This window comes from Mesoplodon bidens (assembly GCF_964165515.1).
Source record: "Mesoplodon bidens genome assembly, chromosome: 10".
Taxonomy (NCBI): Eukaryota; Metazoa; Chordata; class Mammalia; order Artiodactyla; family Ziphiidae; genus Mesoplodon; species Mesoplodon bidens.
This window is the reverse complement of record NC_138172.1, coordinates 41,817,750-41,836,627: the sequence shown is the minus strand read 5'-3', so window position 1 is coordinate 41,836,627 and position 18,878 is coordinate 41,817,750. Positions and strand designations below refer to the sequence as shown.

Below are 18,878 nucleotides of genomic sequence, written 5' to 3'. Positions count from 1 at the left end.
CCAAAGTTAAGATCCCTGCTATACAGAGAGACCTTGTGACCTGCATTAAGATGACCTAAATCTCTGAAGAATGTTCTCGATTCCCAAAACCATCCTGAGGGGCAACATTCTGATTCCCCAGAGGATCACACTTGGAGGCTGGGGACGGCTCTGACCTTCAGTCTAACCAGGAAGGCTCAACAGCTGCACTGAGCTTTCAGAGCTGCATCCTGAATGCTGATGAAGAAGCCAAGAGGGAGACAAGAGACAATAGAGCAGAAATCAACACATGACAGGAGTCACTTACTTGAAGGAGATACTCAAGTTTATAAGAAAACTTATGCAAGCTGGTGCTGTCATCTGTGACGGGTTCCCCTGCTTCCTTAAATTCTCTGCTGAGTTCTGTCACGGCATCTTTAAGACAACAAACAGGAGCATGTCACCAGATGGAGACTGGCCTCAGACAGAGCAGCGGGATGGCCCCAGGGAGCAGCAGGCGTAAGTGGCCCATGACGGCAAAGCACCGTGCACATGTGAAGCGCTACATAAACATCCATGGGCGGGAACTCCAAGTCAGAAGGCGCTAGGATGTCCTGAGAGCCCACAGGTACTTTACAACAGCTCACTGACTGGGCACATTTCTTGGTCATCCCTGTAGGCCCACCATGTAGGCCTTATCATTTGCGAGTAGTATTTCGTCAAAAATGTCTGCTGTGTGGATGTATCATATAGCAATCCCCTAATACTGACCTCCTGAGAGCTTTATCCTTTACTCCAGCCATGTTTCTTGTTCTTCACTATAACCCCACTGCTCGGTACGGTTAAGTCCAGGTTTCCAGAGGACCCAGAATATGCAGAGATCATGATGACAATGCCAAGAATGACACCACCACCTGCTTCTGTTAACTGAGTACTGGTTAGGGACCAGGCCTCTGCATGTCTTTCTCATTCAACAGAGCATTGTGAGGCAGGAATTGCTTTATTTCAACAAATCTAAGATGCAACTGATTTTAAGATGATCCCAATTTCAGAGCCGTTAAAATGTGAAAAAAAAGTAAATGCACGGTAGAATTGATGAAGGCTGGCATTGTCATCCCCACTTTACAGATGAGGAACTCACGGAGAGGTCAGAGCCAAAGATCACGGGTGGCAAACAGCAGAGCTGAAATGAGAACCCTGGTTTTCTCAGGGGCTCTCTGACCCCAGAGCTCACCTCTTAACTTCTAAGACGATTTACCTCCCACTGTAGAAAAAGAGGAAAAACCCCTTTGACTCTCACGCACAGCCCTGCCGTGGGACAGAGGGACTGTCAGAAGTTGGGTTTGGTTTAGACACTGAGAAAAATGTCCCCAGCCGAGACGGTTGGGACATGCTGCACAAAGCTATCTGCTCTGACAATTCTTGAAAGAAAAGGAACCCCTAGCCACTGCTCTCAAACACCATGGTTAGAAAGCAGACCTGCCAGGACTGAAGCTGAGCCTGAGCTGCTAAAAGTTAATCAACACTGACCCCTCAGGCAAAGGTCAGGAAATGGCAAAGACATGTTCTTGGGACTGAGTCTCACAACAAGTGACTGTGGTCTGGTGTGCCCTACTAGAAGTGTCTGCTGGGGCGGCACTGAGAGCCAGCAGCCAGGGGCCAGGAAAGACACGGGTAAAGCTCATAACCTGACCTGGGAACTCCTGAAATTTTGAAAGAAGGAGGCTTGGACGTGGAATATGAAATTTCCAGCTCTAATCTCTGATAATTACCAACAGATGAAAAGAAAGGGTCTTGAGAAAGTGTGGTGCCTTTTAAAAATTCCCACCAAAGTGCTCTGAGGGCTGGGTATAGGACATTGAGATGGCATTGGGATGTGGGGCATGACAGACGAGGATAGCACATGGGGTGGGAAAGGGCAACTGAACAAATTCTGATGCCTGTCCTCCTCCCTGGATCAGGAGCTCTGCCATGGGCTCCTCTCTTCCCTCCAGTAAGGACCTCTGGGTCCCAGAGTCATCCTTGAGAACCAGAAACTAAAACAGAGAGAAGATGGCTTACTTTGTGGAGAAACCTCTGAAGACCAGAGGCAAACTCAGATTTGCAGGGACTGTCATTTTACTTTCTGTGTGTATGTGTGTGCATGCGTGTGTGTGTATATAGATTTAAAAAGAAAAAAGCCATCTCCCACCCCACATTTTAGCTGGACGTAGACTGGTGTGGTTAAGAGCACAGACCCTGGCACCAGGTGTGTGTGCAAACTCAGGCTCTGCCTGACTGGATGTGTGACCGTAGGCAAGTCACTTAACCTCTCTGTACCTGTTTCCACATCTGCAAAATGGGAATAATGGTCCCTGCCTCATAGGACCAAACGTGAGGACTCAATGAGCTATTATCTGTGAGACTTGTGCCTGGCACACATGAAATGCCATGAAAGCCCAAAATACTACATAAACAGGAGATAAGCCTGAGAAAGTGATTTTTATCTCATCGATATTTGCCTTCACAATGAAGACTGTTGTGGCCTCCACTAGCCTGGGTATGAGAGACTGCAGTTGGTTATCACTGTTTCTGAGCAGTTAGGAACCTGCACCTTGAGTCTGTCAGGAGAGTGTCACTGGGGTCCCTGTGACATGGAGGAAGAAGTCAGCTTCAGACAGTGTTGTAGCAAATGTGCTGGTGCTCCAGAGAGGCTTACAAGACCTGCCCTGGTGATCCATGAGGGACGAAAAACTTGCCAAAATTCTCCCCTTGGGACGTCACCTGCAAGGGTGAACCTGGGCCCTGGACTCCACAGCCAGAACAGAACACAGCGCGTTCCTCCCGAGCCTGCTCTCTGCACACGCACCCCCGCCTGCCTTGCCTTTGTCCAGTGAGCCAAGGCCCACAAGTCTCTCTCACTGGGCAACGTTGAGCTCAGGGAAGTCTGGGAGGCATCAGGCCCAGAACTGGAGTGAGTTCCACCCGGGACCAGGTGGAAGAGCCAAACAAGAAAGATGGGTGTCTCGTCTTCCTGCTTAGAAGGGGGCAGAATATCTCTGCAAATAAGCCAATTCTGCCATCTCCCAGAGGCTCACAATTCAAAGACTTAACGGGTGGTTTGAAAACACAAACACACACACACACACATGAAGAAATCAGACCCAGACCCAGAAAGGGGTATTTGATTTTGTTTACAAAGTGCTTTTACAGTGCCTGAGAGGAGGGCCAGGCAAGGTCTCCCAGCCTTAACAGGGTGGACATCTGAGCCCCAAATATTTCAATATGATGTGTCCCAAGGGCTCCGATTACTCTCGGTGTAAACACAGATCACAGGGCTAATTTCAGCTGGCAACAGCAAAAGCACAGTCACAGCTCTCTCAACACCAAGCTCGGTGTGCCCTGCAGCCAAGCCGTACCTTGCAAATCGCGGATGATTCTCTGCAGCTGGCTCTCTGCGCTGGTGGACGCCATGGTAACCGTGACCGTCAGGGGCCGCCTTTCCTGGCTGTGGGCCTCCTGCCTGGGGCCGCTCAGCAGTGGTCAGACTCCGTGGTGGCACCTGCACAGGAAGGAGGCCGTGGAGGAGGCGGTCACGGACACAATTTAAAGACAGTAGTAGAGGCATGCTGCTCCGGGCACAAAGTCGCCCCATCTGGCATCTTCCCTCAATGGGAAGGGCTTGACCTTTCTGTGTGGGCCTTGCTCTGTGGGCATTCTCTGATACACTTATGTTCAGACACAGGGACCTGGTTGAGAGCTTCAAAAGAAACAAGATCAACTCAATAGCATGACCTATTCTTTCTGAGCTCCCCTCCTAGTCTGCCCTTAGACAGGCCTGCCGCACTCTCCACCTTTAAAAACGCTTCCCAGTGGCTCCCCCCATCCCCCTACACCAAGGCCAGAACTAGTCCAACCCCGATCACTGACCTGCAAAGCGTAAGGTGCCACCACACCAGATCTGCCGTCTCCTCCAGGCCGGGCCCTACCCCCTCCCCAGGCAGCTGAGGACACATACCCTAAGGGCTTCCGGACCAAGGAGAGCCTGGCTTGCCTCTCAGGGAGGTCTGCAGCCTCCAGCCACCAGAGTCCCGCTCAGCTTGGGAGGGCAGACACCAGGGGCCATCAGGGGCCTGCGCAGCCCTCAGGACCAGTCAAGGGCAGTCTCTATTTTAAGCTCAGTTACAGTCCTCTCACAGCTGGTGAGTCCAGAGTTACCAGCGCTACTTGGGCAGCTGCTGAAGTGATTTAAGGACACGGTGGTGGCTGGAGACCAACAAAGAGGAGATACGAGCAGCATCGGAAGGAGGTCTGGACATGCACTTGGACACCACCATATCCTCCTTTCAGAACCTCTAACCCTTTCCTTAGATGTCCGCTGCAAAGGCGTAACATTTGCTGGCAAAAGCAGTTGGCAAGACTAGAGGTGGCCGTAGTAGCCACCCCTAGACGAGGGCCTGCCGTGCACTGGGCCTGTTAGGTGCTTTACACACTCACTCATTTTAATTCTCAGCAGCACCCTGGGAGATAGATAACGTACAGGGGAGAAACTGGCATACAGAGAAGCTGTGTAACTTGTCTAAGGCCCCGGGCCAGCAGGGAGGGGAATCGTGATGTGAACTCTGGTCAGTCTGAATTCAACCCCTTTGGCTCTACAACAGAGCCACTGTCACTACAGCAAATGTCAACCACTTCCACTGGCTTCTAGGAACTGCCCTGAACTCCAGCGCCTCTCAACTGTGCCACCACCTTGAGTGTTTCAAACATGAACTGGTCCTCACTCTCCCACCACGCTCTTCGCCTTACTGCTCCAGGAGACAAGGCAAGAAGATCCAGGAGGAGAAATGGTCACCAACCTCAAGTTCCTCCAAATATTTACACAAGCATTCCAGGTCAGCCTGAAGCCTGGGGAGGGCCTGTCATGGCGCAGATATGCCAAGGCCTGTTTTTAACTCACGAGCCAGTGCAGCTGTGAGTCAGTGAAAACAAGGCCCAAAGAGGGCTTCTCCAGCCTAGGAGGAACTAGACAGGTACATACCTGTACCACACACCCAGTAATTCGTGACATGGAGCCCCAGAGAGTCGGGGCATCCACAAAGACTCCGCCAAAGTCCCTAGCAAGTGCTGGCACCCTGCCATCACAGACACCAAACCGAGGGTGGGTGTGATTTTCCAGAAGCCAGCCTGCCCATCCCTGGGAGGCTCTCTAGGTCAGCTGCTGAACAAAGAGCCTGAGCAGGGACCAGCCAGGGCCCTAGAGAGCAGGAGCCCAGGATGGGCCAGACTTCTGCAGGGGCTCTGCTGCCTGGGCAGACACTTGGCTCCTCCCCCAGCGAGGAGGAGAGGACCAAGGATCATCACTGTCAATGCACAGCTGTCCCGGCGCCACACTGTCAAGTGCAGCCTTGGGATACTGGGGCAACAAGGCACCATCCAGCCCTGGAGGAGCTCGACTGTGCACCAAGAAGACAGACAGAAAAGCATCCAGATATGCGGATATGGCAGAAGAGGTCCATGCAGAGACATGAATAAAAAGTTATGGGTACTCAGCAAGGAGAGGGAATGAACCAGGGATACACACAACAAATGATGTTTGCCGAGTGAAAGAAGCCAGACTGAAAAGCTACCTACTTTATGATTCCATCTGCATCCTGTTCTTACAAAGGCAAAACACTGGGGGGAAATCAGATCCATGGGTGCCAGGAGCTGAGGGGGAAGGGAGGGTTTGACGACAAGAGAGTATGCAGAAATTTTGGTGGGCAACTCTACTCTGCGTCGTGATTATGGTGTTGGTTACATGACTGCATATATTTGACGAACATAAATTTGTCAGAACTCACATACTGTACATCTCATCTCAGCAAACAAAAGAGCAGCATCGGTATGAGTTTAGCAAGATGCAATGGGACCTGAGGAAGGGAACTTTCATTCTGCTGGGGGAAAGGAGAGGATGGTGGACACTCTCAGTAATGGCAACTGAGTTGGGTGATGAACAGGAGGTCATCGAAGAGACCTGAGGAGGAAAGGGCGCCAGGGTGGAGGGCACGGCAGGTGTAGAGGCTGTTTCTCTACCTGCACTCCCCTTATTTGACTATGGTCACCAGAGAGCTTTGTACCTTCGGGAAGAAATAATCTTGTAAGAAGATAACCTATACCCCATGAGTCCACTGGGTCTCTGTGTATACTTACTTAAAACTAGGCTGAGACTCGCAAATGACAGAGAGGGCGGAGCCTGGAAAGGAAGCACTAACGACAACAGATTCTTAGTCATCCAGGCTCTGGCTGGGACAACGCATGAACTATACGACCAGCTGGATCTCCTAGAAACCAGCCCTCTTTGGAGCCTGGCACAAGGGCAATAGTGTCTGTAAACCAAACTGGCATCTTGGAATGATGAGCCTGAACAGACAGAAACATGCTCCTTCAAGACTTCTTGGCACTTTGGGGAAGCCGCAAGTGTCAGCCTGAGCCCAGGAGGCCTCCTCCGCCTGAGCCTCAGAGTGCCTCCCTCCGCTGAGGCCAAGTTCCCAGGTCACGGGGTGAGCTGTGCCCAACCACTGGTTACACAAGTTGACTTTCCAAAGAGCCTCTGCCTCACCACCAAGATAATGAGCCCTGAGAAACCACTGTTGGGCCTGTAGGTCACAATGACTACACAGTGACCCACCACAGCTGTGGGTCACCACCTCACAGGTTTTCAGGAAGCAAATGGTCACCACAGGAATGCTATTTTCATGGACTTGAAAGAATGACTCTTTGCATTCTGGCCTCCCTTTTCCTGGGCCTGAGGTTATTATTAAACTTCAAAAGACAGAATGGGAAACAGTCTCTTTCCACTCCTTGGTCAACTTCCTTGTGTCTCTAGATAAGCTTGCCCTTTGGTTTAGGGATGAGATATTTTTTACTCACAACACTTCTGACACCAAATGTGTGGCCTTTTCCCCCACACTGATATCCAGTTGACACCAATGGGTGTCCTGCAATTCAATTCAATTCTTTTTCTTTTTGGCCATGCCACAGGGCTTGCGGGATCTTAGTTCCCCCACCAGGGATTGAAACTGTGCCCTCGGCAGTGAAAGTGAGGAGCCCTAACCATTGGACCACCCGGGAAGTCCCGCAATTCAATTCTAACTCTAACCACCTGAAGTCAGTGCAGACCCCATAGGTTAAAGGCTCAGTCCACAAGATTGCCCCAGCTTCAGACACCAGTCACAGGTCCCAGTACCTGTCACTACCTATAAACTGGGGTTCCCAAAATCCCCATCTCAGGTTCTATAATTCGCTAGAATGGCTCACAAAACTTGGGGAAACATTTTACTATAACCGGTTTATTTTAAAGGACACAATTCAGCAACAGTGAAATGGAAGAGATGCAAAGAGGGGGGGGAGCTTCCATACCCTCAGGGCTCTGCGCCCTCCACCACTTCAATGTGTCCATCAGCACAGTATTTCTCAGAATCCTATCATTTGAGGTTTTTATGGAGGTTTCATTACATAGGCATGACATTAAATCACTGGCCACTGGCCATTTACTCCACCTTCAGCCCCTCTCCACTCCCCAGAGGGGTCTAAGGGTGGGGCTGAAAGTCCTCTGGCAACCAGCCCTCAGGCAGAAGCTATCTATCCAGGGGCCCACGAAGAGTCATCTTATTAGCATATGGTTATGCTTATGGTTGAAAGGGTTTTGCTATGAATAACAAGAGACACTCCTATTACTCAGGAAATTCCAAGAGTTTTGGAAGCTCTGCGCCAGGAACCAGGATAAGAGACCAAATATATATTTCCTATTATATTACAGGAATCACAGACTTCCGGCATGAACCAGTGCGATCCTGACCTCTACAACCCATTGGCAAACTGCTCTCCTAACTCAGGAGACACTCAAGAGATTGCTTCTATCCACACCGCCATGGGCTCCAGGACTCCAGCGCCTTGCAAGGCCCCCAAAGTGCAAATCACCTCCATCAACCCAGGGTCCTTGTTGCATGACACTGTGAACACCTCCATCACTGTCTCTACAAGCTCTTTCAAACACCAGAGAAATTCATTTTATAAAATTTTGGGGAACACTGGATTCTCTTGCCAACAACTCAAAATTATGTTTAAGCTTATTCAGAATGTCTGAAAACATCCAATCTTCTGGTAAAGAGGAAAAGGGACTAAACGCATTTTTAAAAATTCTTATTTATTACCTGGTACTGTTGCCTGGGTTCCTCGTCACAGCCTACGTATTATTTTAGAGGTGAAGGATCTTCCCTGACCTCCAAACTCCTCCCATACCTGCCTAGATGCCCTAAGTGCCTTAAACAACAGAGAGAGCAGTTCAGTCCCAAATTAAGATACGAAGACACTGACTCATGTAAACTTCTTTACACTATGGTACAAATGACTAATACTCATGATGTTGTCCCCAGACTGGCTCTGGCAGGAGAAACACAGTGCCAGCTGAAATTGGCACTTGCCATCCGCCTCTACAAGGATTAAGCCACTGCAGTCATTGACCTTCAAGACATCCTGAAAGGAGTTCAGGGTGGAGATCAGGAATGAGGCACTCTGTGCTCTGGGAAAAACTGGCAGAACAAGCCTTCCGATTCGATATTTTCAGAAGATTTTACGAGCCTAAATTCTTCCATCTTCTCACATACAGAAAAGCACTAAAATCGTTAACAGTGACATCTGCTCCTTGTGACTAGCAGCAAGCCTTGCCAAAATGTGTGACTGACTGCACGTCCCCCCTTCACTAAAATCATAGATGATACTGACCATCCCCCCCTTAACAAAACTTAACCCACAGCTCTCACGTTGTGTATTTTTTTTCAGTTGACAACAGCATCTGAGTAGCCACATAAGGAAAGAAGGATCAGAAGGGGAAGAGGAGGTCTGGGGCATAGAAGACAACCCTGCCCTGCCTGCCAAATTTGCCATACTTGCTCCCAACACAATAGCTAAGGCATGACCCAGAGAGGGCACCATACAGTCGGCTCCTCCCCGACTCCTGAACAAGGTGGGGCATACAAGTTGTCAATTCCACCCTGACCGGGAAAGAATGTTAGCAAGGACAGTTCAGACCAGTCAAAAGCAGAAAGCCTTTCCGAAGAGTCCATTGCCTTGGCCTGGTTCAGCACACCCAACAGCATCTATCTAGTTACCACCTATGGAAAGGGGGCACTTGGCTGGTACCTGCAGCTTTGAAGGCCTGGAGGTCCTGGGGCTCAGTGCTGAAACGGTCAGTGGTCAGGCAGACTGCCCTCACTAGGGCTTCTAGATGGTGCCTAGGAGAGTGCTCAAGAGTTTGTCAGAGGCCAGCTCAGGGGCCAACATTTCAGCACACGTGAACAAAGGCTCATTAGGCGACGCAATTATAATTAAAGACCTATAATTAAAGGGCTGACCAACCGCAGGCCTGGGTCATCTCACCCAAACACTCCTTGCTTGTAATCTTCTCTTTCTTAAAGGGAATGAAGACTTGAGACTTTGCCATCACTTCTTGAACCTTCTCTTGGCCCCCTCCCTCCCACCAACAATTCCAGGTCTCTTGGTCACTCCCCCTGGAACATACACAAAACTGGCCCCGATTCCAGTCTGCTGACCCAGGAGAGCAGGGTCAAGAGGGACTTGTGGTTGTGAGGTGTTGCTTCTGGGCTTGGAGAAAGCTATCTTTTTTAGGAAGGTAGGCAGTTGCTCAGGAAGGAGCCATATATCCATATTTGGGGGTGCAGGGCGGAGGTCTTGCCACTGGAAAGCCCAGAGAAAACATCCAGGAAGCAACGGGCAAGGAAAGTGGCTTCTCTTCTCTCAATCACAGCTGAGTCCTGCCAAGCTGGACCCTATTCATAATGCAGAATCAGATTCATCTTGTGAAATTTCCATTCCCTATCATGTAACAAATAATGCGATAAAGATTATGCCATGATTGGGGGAGAACCATGGTACATTTAGTTCAAAGTATTTTGAGGCAATTTTAACATATCTGTCCTGGGGACGTTATTTGAGAGAGAGAGAGAGAGAGAGAGAGAGAGAGTGAGTGAGAGAGAGAGAGAGAGAGAGAGAGAGAGAGAGAGAGAGAGAGTGTGTGTGTGTGTGTGTGTGTGTGTTTTCGTTCAGATACACCGTAGAGAGGTTACCCTTTACCTTCCTCGGTGCGCAAGGAGAACAGACATTCTCGGTGGTTAACTTTGGCTGAGGCTTCTAGGCCCCGCTCCTGACCCAGGCTGTAGATGCCCTGGAAAAAGCACCTGGGGCTACAGTTCCTTCCAGCTCCACATTAAGCCACCACCTCTGGTTCAGCTGCCAGCCCACCCTGGACCTCTTACAGGGATTCTCCTCTTGGCCTAGCCCTCTGCAGACTAATGGCTTGCTTGGAATGCTTTTTCCCTTCAGGTTTTTCTTCTGGATTCCAAGGGCTCCCCTAACTTGGTTTTCTGCCCCAGGCCAAGGGTGTAGTACCCCAGGCTCCTGAGGTGGTTAGCCAGACGTGCCCTTGGGCTCTGAAACCAGCCACACTGCCACAGGACTATACCCAGACCACAGACTCTCCTTAAGTGTGTCCTCAGAAACACACTGACACGCACATCGTCATCCCTGCAAAGAGGATCTGACCCAACTAGAAACCGGCACCTGGTTTCTTTCAAATGCCACAGAGAACAGGAAGGACCATTGGCGGCCACTAAAACCACCAGGCTGACCGGCTCCAAAGTGAGGAAGAGGGAGAAACACCTCAAATCAGCACAAATCAGCACAGTTCTGTCATCCTCATCTTCTAAAAGCCAGGGAGCCCATGTACTCTGAGACCGAAGCTCTTATGGGGACAGTATAGTAACACATCTAAAAACAGCATGATAAACAGAGACCCATGGAAACAGTTCAAAACCCACCCTACTGATTGATTTAGGTGTTCAAACAGAGGCTATTAAACCAATCAAAAGCTTTAAAAAAATCTGGCTTTGAGATCACAAATAGGAAATATTTATCTTTTATTATCTTATTCATCTTTTGAGCAACACAATGACATCCATCCACTAGGTGAACAGATGTTCACAAGGCCAAACTCGAATCACCTCTGCTCACAGGTGGCCTCTGGTTAATGAATCCTACCTGCTCTGCTGCCTGGGCTGGCTAGTGAATGTGGCTCCAGACTTTGAGTTCCTATCAGTGATTTTCACCATGACACCACAGCTAGACAATATGTTTCCTCTGCCTCAGGTTTAAAGACACTTTGGTTTTGAGTCACCAAAGCTGTCCTTGGAATCACCAGAAAATGCAGGTTACCCATTAGCCAAGCCTCTCCCCTAAAGGGAAGAGGGGGGACTGCCATTCTTGAGTGCCTATTGTATGTTCTAGAGGCAGCAGCCCACAGCCTCAGTGACCAACATGGGACAAAGTTACCAACTGCTCTGATCTTGTGCTGTTTTGGGTGGTTCCTCTTGTCACAAACATCTGTGGGGGCCATCCCCTCCCAGAAGGACCAGGTTAAAAGCGTGGCTCCTGAACCCATGCTGGTGTCCCAAAACCAGCCACAAGGAGCAAAGACCATCCAAAGAGTAGCTAGAGGATCGACTCTAAAGCAACACAAAAATAACTGGAGTAAAACATTAACTGTAGAATCTAACAGGTGGGTATATGTTCACTATACAATTCTTTCAATGATTCTGTATGTTTGTTTTCCCAAATTAAAAACTAAATGAAGCATTACGCAAAGAACACTTTTAACAGAAACAGAAAATGTTTTTCCTAAAGCCTTTTCACATTCTTTTAATCAAAGAAGGCCACGTCCCATCACTGAGACAATTAACTCTGATTTCCAGGGTGATTAATAATAATGGCTCATAACTGGTACAGGGCATTCAATAATTTGTGAACAGTAGCTCTCATGGGAGGGAGGGTCAAGTGGAACCTACTCAACATGGGCCCACTTCAGGGGTGGGAGCCACTGAAAGCAGAACCTCAGCGTGACAGCTCTTCCCCAGCTACAATACCCAGCAGCCCGCATTAGGCAGATGGCAGGGAGTTAAGCTTGCTACAGAGCCCCACAAGGCTGGAAGTGGCAGGAGAGCAGTGAGCAGATTAACGCCTGATCCTCTGCCCTCAAAGAGCCCCTGACCCATTTCTCTGTTGGGAGAGGAAACTGCTGTGGTAAGACAGGCAGAGGGGCAGAGAGGCTGTGGCCAACACCGGTAGTTTCAAAGAGTGCTCTATTTTGCTCTGGAGGGGGGCAGCAGATGGAACTGTGAAGAGTGACAAGGGGCATCAGATGACACAAGTGCACTATCTGGGAGCCACGTGGTTAAGGTGTCAACCACACATGCTTTTCTGAGGAAAAGTAAAATTCAGCCCTCCCCTTACACCCTCCGGCCTAGGTTCTTCATATCACGGGCCCTAGCCGAAGTCCGGTGCAGCCACACCACAATCCAAAAACCCACAGGTGTTTCAGGAACAATCACCTGGGGGCTATCTCGAAACCCTGCACCAGAGCACAAGAGACAGTGGGTAAAGAGAATGGGCCATGGCCTGGGGATGGCCCAAGATGGAACAAACCGTCCCCTTACGAGAGGGGAGAGACCCGGGCAAAGTTAAGTCTTGGAGTTTTGCAAAGTTAAGGTCTGGGCTGTCCCGGCCCAGCTGAGCCAGGAAATATGCCTCTTCAGGTTATCGACTTCTTGGACAATGCAAGCAGAAACTCGGGGACCTGTCCCTCCTGTGCTTAAAGACTCCAAGACTTGTTCTGAGACCACACATGTGGGCTCCTTGGCCGTTGGGTGTCTTGGAACTGGTGTTTGGGCGGGGTGGTGGGGGGGTGCTGTCTGTCTTTCTGATTACCAGAGGCAGCCTGGGTTCCAGGGTCAGATTCACCGGCCCTAGTTGCTTCCTAGGCCCGCTGGGCAAGGGAAGGGCATTGGGCAAGGGCTCCGGCGGAGTCTGTGGGACAGCCGGCATAAGGGCGGAGGCGGTAAGGGCAACAGGTGACAAGCCGCGCCTGGAGGGAAGTTCTCCTCTCCGGAGACGACAGCAACTAGAGGTGCCCCATGAGTCCGGACGGCCACCCGCAGCACTTACGCGCTCGTGGGTCCACGGTGGGACAGAACCGAAACTTTCTGCGGCCAAGCGGAAGAGTACCAGAGTGCGGCGTAGGCGGCCATGATACGCAGACCCCTCCGCAGGCTGGCGCAGACTACAACTTCCAGCATGCTCCACAGGGCCTCTGTCTACAACTCCCATCGGACCCCACGGACAGAGTGAGGACTACAACTCCCGGCATCCTCCGCAGAGCTGATGCTCACAACGCCCGCTGGTTCCACGGCGGTAGCCGGCTTTAAATTAACCCTTGCAATCCCTGGGAGCATGTGTGTCCACAAATCGTATGTCTGGGATCCTGAAAGCAGTGCTGTCCACGTGTGGCTTTTGAGAACTTGAAATGTGACTATTTTGAGTTGAACTGTTCATGTGCTGTAAGTGCAAAATACACCTGAGTTCCAAAAGAATGTAAAATAGCTCATTAACATTTTTATATTGAGTCCATGTTGAAATAATAATGCTTTAATATATCGGGCTAAATAAAAAGCATTATATATTGATGGGCCTAATGGTCTATCTTTTCATCCCCCTTGCTACTTAACACAGGGACCTGCTTAAAATCACTGCTCAAAAACTATGTGTTAATGAATGAACTACCACTCCTAACTTCTCCCTACTCTCTGCCCAATTTCTATTTATAAGTTACATTTTCTATTTATAAGTTGTGAAGCACTCTGAGGCTGCACTCAATAGAACAAAATGCACTCACTAGTAATGAATGGTCACAAGAGAGGAGAGCAGCAGTACCTGGAGTACTTCAGCCTATGACTGGGCTCCAAAACACCCTTCTACTTCACAAGACTTAGCTGTTGGTGTCCAGTCAGGAGCCATGGCCCAAACATTACAAATGCACAAAGAGGGGAGTTATCTGGTAGAATAATTCAGGAAAGGAAATAGATTTAGGCTATGGCATCTCATTAGCCATCTTTTCTGAGTTAGGTGTAGAGAAGGCAGTGAGTTAGATGAATGGAATAGTCAATTTGTGGGGGCTGGGGAGAAGTGATTTCCATCCTTCGTGTTGGGATGGAAACAATGAAAGGAAAAGGGAAGAGGGGGAAGGAGATGGCAAAGGGAAATCATTCCTCCTGACATGCAGTCCCGCTAAAACTGAGTTCCCTTGCCAAGGGAACAGACACAGGTGGGTACTTCCTTCCCCAGACTCCCACAGTTCACTGCAAAATGCCTTGGAATAATTTTAATGACACATTTAAGGTGTTCGTTCCCAGTTGTGTGGACAATCAAGCCAGGTCATTCTCTCTCAGTCAAGATGGTTCATCCAGGTCACCTGGAAAAAGGGCCAAGATTCCCTGGGACAGAAGTAATCCTATGGAAATCTTTCCCCACACAGGAATGACCAGAGGCTGGCCAACTTGAGAGTGGGGCTTTGTGGTCTCACTCCCCCCAATGTGGCCCTCCCATAGTCTTTGCACAGGGCCCGGAACAGGCCCTCTACAAAAGGCCAGGGACCTCCTGAAGGTCTACATATCCCTCCCTCACCCCCACCCTCGTCTCTACTCCCTGCAACCATCCAATTCTATGTGCCATCTGTTGCCCATGTCTTCTCTCTGTGGGTGATGCTCAAAGCTGATTTTTTCTTTTAGTAAGTTTTTTAAAACTTAATTTATCTATCTGGTTGTGCCAGGTCCTAGTTGTGGCAGGTGGGCTCCTTAGTTGCGGCTCAAGGGCTCCTTAGTTGCAGCATGCATGTGGGATCCACTTCCCTGGCCAGGGATCGAAGCTGGTCCCCCTGCACTGGGAGCATGGAGTCTTAACCACTGTGCCACCAGGTAAGTTCCCAAGGCTGATTTTCTGAAATGATAAAGTCAAGGAGCCAGGCCACCTTTGTCATCCTTTGGTCTTTCTAGCCACACTCTTTTGTGGAGGGGATAGGGGTGTGGGATGTGGGGGGATTGCAACAACCCTACACCTAAAATCTGAGCTGACCCCAAGGTGGAGAGGGGAGCTCTGTACTCGGAATAACTTGGTGAGGATTTAGGATAACTTTCTTTCCCTTACCAAAATCCCCTGCAAACCTGCCAAATATATCCTACCAAGTTTTCAGGATGCCTGAAATTCCCAGCAGGAAGTGGTATCATTCCTTCTGGCTGAAGGGTTGATCTTTGGAAGGTACTTGTTCAGGCACCATGGGTCATGAGACAGAAGAAACCTTGGACTTGAGGGCAGAAAACATAGGTGCCAGACCATGGGAGAGATAGGGACAGAAAGCTGAGGCTAGGAGCTCTCAAGACAGACTTGGCCTCCTGGACAATTTCACCTAAGGCCTGAATGGAGCCAATTTCCTACCATCCTGACCCACACAGGGCTTGTTTGACACTTTATCTCCAGTCCTCCTTCTGTATCACTCCTTTCACCCAAGACCTTAACCCAGATCCTTCATAAGCAGAGAACTTTTGAGAATCCTAAATAATGATCTTGGGTAGAAATGAGGGGAACATAACCAGTCTGAGGTAAGTCAGTACATGCTAATCTTTTATTTGCATATATGATACAGTGATGCTGTTTTTATGAGATGATTTTAAGAATAATTCATATTTGTCCCATCACAGGCAGGTTTCACAAATGAAAGCTGTGAGTTCAACAAACCAGGCACTGTCCGGGCTGGTGGGCCCAAGAGAAGAGTTCATGGGAAGCCCATTGGGGTGGTGCCTGGTATTGACCGGAAGACATAAGCAAGTGTGAGAAGAAGAAACAGAAGTAGAAAAGAGTCAAAAAGATGGTCTCCTATCCACTTACTCAACCAACCACAAACACTGCTGGGCACTGAGGGAGGGTCTAGACATGCAACATGGGGTTTGTGCCCTCAAGGAACTTCCACTCTGGCTTGGGTCATCTGAGGTCTGGGGCTGCCCCAGGCTTGGAGGCATGTTCCTATTTAGAGATCAGCAAGGTTTCTCTCTTGCTGATTTTGTCCGAGAGTGTGGAGGTGGAAATGCTGTGAAGAGGATCTTCCCTCAGAGCTGCTGTGGAATTTTTATGCTCCAGGAGTGGTAGGAGGTCTGCAGCCCTGGGTCCAGGGCACCTTTTTTTGACTGGAGTAGGAGGGATAGGCCCACAATGGTCCAGTTGAGGTTGAGCAGTGGTTTCAGTGGGGAGGGGGAGGGGAAAGCAGGAGGTTGTGGTCCATGAAGAGTGTGGTCAACAAATGTGGAGTGTGGTCACTGGGCTGCAGCTTGTGGGTTGCTTCCTTCAGCAGTCCTGCCCAGGTTCCCTTTCTGGTAGGATGGATGCCCCTCCATCTTCCCATTCATACCTCTCCTTCTCTGTGCCTCTTCCCTTGGATTCCCAAGGAGCTAGATTAGGAGAAGACTATGGATTGGAAAGATTACCCTGGGAGCTAGTCTACTAGGGATGCCAAATCATCACTAGAAATGCAAAGAGACAAGTGTGATTGTACTGATGAAGCGCTCCCGGGGATACAGCTATATGTGTTGAAAAGAATACTTAGGTAAGTATCTTGGGATGTGAAGGAATGGGATGGGGCGAGGAGATGGTGGAGTAAGGCTCTCAAAGGGCACGCATGCTCTGTAGTGATACAAGCTCCCCAAACCTGCCTTCTAAGAAGAGTGGGCTCAAAACCTGCTTCGGTTTGGCGAAGTGGGTGTGTCAGGGGAGTCCTCTGCTCTTCTGCTCCCTGGGCTCAGCCCGCCTCTGAACAAACGTTGAATAAAATTTTAATAATATCAATTGGAAGGAGTGCAGAATGATTAGCCTGACCAGAAGCTCATAGGCTTAGCTCTGACCCCATCACTGTCTTTCCTTTTGCTGTTCCTTTCTTCTGTGGTGAGTGATGGCCCCACCAAGTGGCTCTAAGTCCACAGGAGTTTTATCCCTTCACGGGTGCACTACCCAACCCTCTCCAACAGGTGCTACAGGCCTAATTCTTAAAACTAGACCCTCACTCTTCCCCGGTCAGCTCAAACTCCTTCAAGGCTGGCTGCCCAGGGGCAAATAGATCATTGATCCATTGCAGCTGGAAGTGAAGGGGAAAATGCTTTACAAGCTCTCTAGGCTCCAGGTGAGGGCTGTATTAGTAGCTACTTTATTCAACAAGCATGTATTGAGTGCCTGCTGGGTGCAAAGTCCTGCTCAAGGGACTGTGGAAGACTCTGGAATTCCCATTTTCAAGGAGTTGCAGCCAAATATATGTTCCTAACTGGGGTGCATGTCAGAATCACATCGGGAGCTTTTCCAAAGGCCCCCCTCCAGAGCTGAATCAGGTTCACAGATTGAGACCAGGTCTGTGGGGTACGGGGAAGCTCAGAGGGTGGTTTTTATCTATGTCCTTGGATGTGAAGCTCTGGGACAGTGTAAGAGACAGGAATGTGTACCACTAACTAAAAAGCAAGGGCAAGTTTACCCAATGCCACAGAGAGAGATGAGCAACGTGCTCTGAGAGTGGAGACTAGCAAAGAAAGGTTAATATTTATAAAGCAGCAGCCTGGGCAAACAAGGTAGAACATGTCACATGGGCATGCCTCTTACAAAGAGCATAAATTGTAAGAATAATGACAGCTACCATTCTTTTCTCCCACTCAGTACACAGTGATAGAACACCAGAGTCCACTGCTTGGCAGGGTGCAAGACCAGGTTCCTGCCCTCCGGCAGTTTGCAGTGTGATGGGGCAGGGAGATAGGACATCCACGGGTGTAACTGCAACATGTTGGAGAGTGCCAAATACTATTTTAGAGAGAACAAGCAGAGTGCTGTGGCGACCCAGAGAGTGCTCTTCTGATTTACAGACTGTGGACACCTTCCTGAAGGAGCTGGCGTTTCAGCTGGGGCTTGTGGGTTAGGGAGTAGAAGGCCCAGCATGACAAACGCCCAGAGGAGACTGGGAGAAGGGTATCTGGGAAAGTCCTTTGTGGCTTTTGTGGTGGTCTTTTGTGGCTGGATCCCAGGCTGCTTGGGGGGTGGGGGCTTATGTTGGAATAAAATTAGAAAGAATGGAAAAGTTAGTTGGCACCAGATTGTAGGGGCCTTTATTTACATGCAAATAAAGCCTACGGTGTTTGGGCTTTATTTGCATGTAACGTGGAGCCACTGAGGGTTTTGAAGCACCCTGATGTCAACGCAGACGACGCTTGGTGGGGAAAGAGATGAGCAGCAGGACGATGCAGAGGAAGTGAGGCGGTTTGGGGACGAAGCCACAGGCATGTGAGAGACACTGGGAAGGTAACATCAACAGGACTTGGTCGTGGGAGTGGGAGTGGAGGGAAAGGAAATGCAGGGCTCAAAGATAACTTGGTTTTGGGGGGAAGCTGGGACCATCAACCAGGAGGGGGAGAACATTTTAGGTGGAACATGATGAATCAGAAATGTCAGCTCAATACCCAGCTGGAGAGGAGGAGATGCTGGAGGAATCTTCACTCTGGATGCCTTCATCAAGGTGGGTGTTTAGTTATCTGGGCCTTCAGAGCTGGACTGTTGGCACCTGGAGGGTAGCATCTGCATCTCATTCATTTTTATATCCTCCAAATAAATGCCGGCAGAAGATGGCACTTATTGCATTCATTCTTAAGATTTATAGACTAAATATGCAAGTGCCAGTTCACGTGCTAGAAACTGGAACTATGATACAGAACACGTCTCGAGACCAGCTGTGGGTTTTTAGAATCCAGATTTCCCTCTCACTATGCTTATTTGAGGATGTGATTCCTTTTGTTCTGTAGACAGCCCCATCCAGCAGTCATCCAAAGCCAACCGCCTCCAAAATCAGCTGGGACAGCCCTACGATCAGGGAGGGGAGAGACCGTCTTGCCAGCAGCCTACATCTACACAACTGAATTTCAGACCCTCATAAAGTCTTGAGAGATGCTCCTTTCAGGGAATGCTTTCATATTTAAGAGCCT

At 49.5% G+C, this 18,878-nt stretch overlaps 1 protein-coding gene across 2 annotated transcripts in view; it reads right to left on the bottom strand.

The window, feature by feature from the left end:
• FYCO1 (FYVE and coiled-coil domain autophagy adaptor 1) overlaps positions 1-13,085 on the bottom strand; it is a 318,269-nt gene extending 305,184 nt beyond the window's left edge. For both annotated transcript variants that reach the window (XR_014016895.1, XM_081246581.1), the window contains exons 1-3: positions 12,991-13,085; positions 3,357-3,499; positions 287-393 (exon numbers count right to left, since the gene is read on the bottom strand). Coding sequence is in view for 1 of the 2 variants with exons in the window: in XM_081246581.1 (XP_081102707.1) it covers positions 287-393; positions 3,357-3,411 (162 nt within the window). In the remaining variant the exon portion in view is untranslated. The remainder of the gene's footprint in view (positions 1-286; positions 394-3,356; positions 3,500-12,990) is intronic.
• Between the last annotated feature and the right edge of the window lie 5,793 nt (positions 13,086-18,878).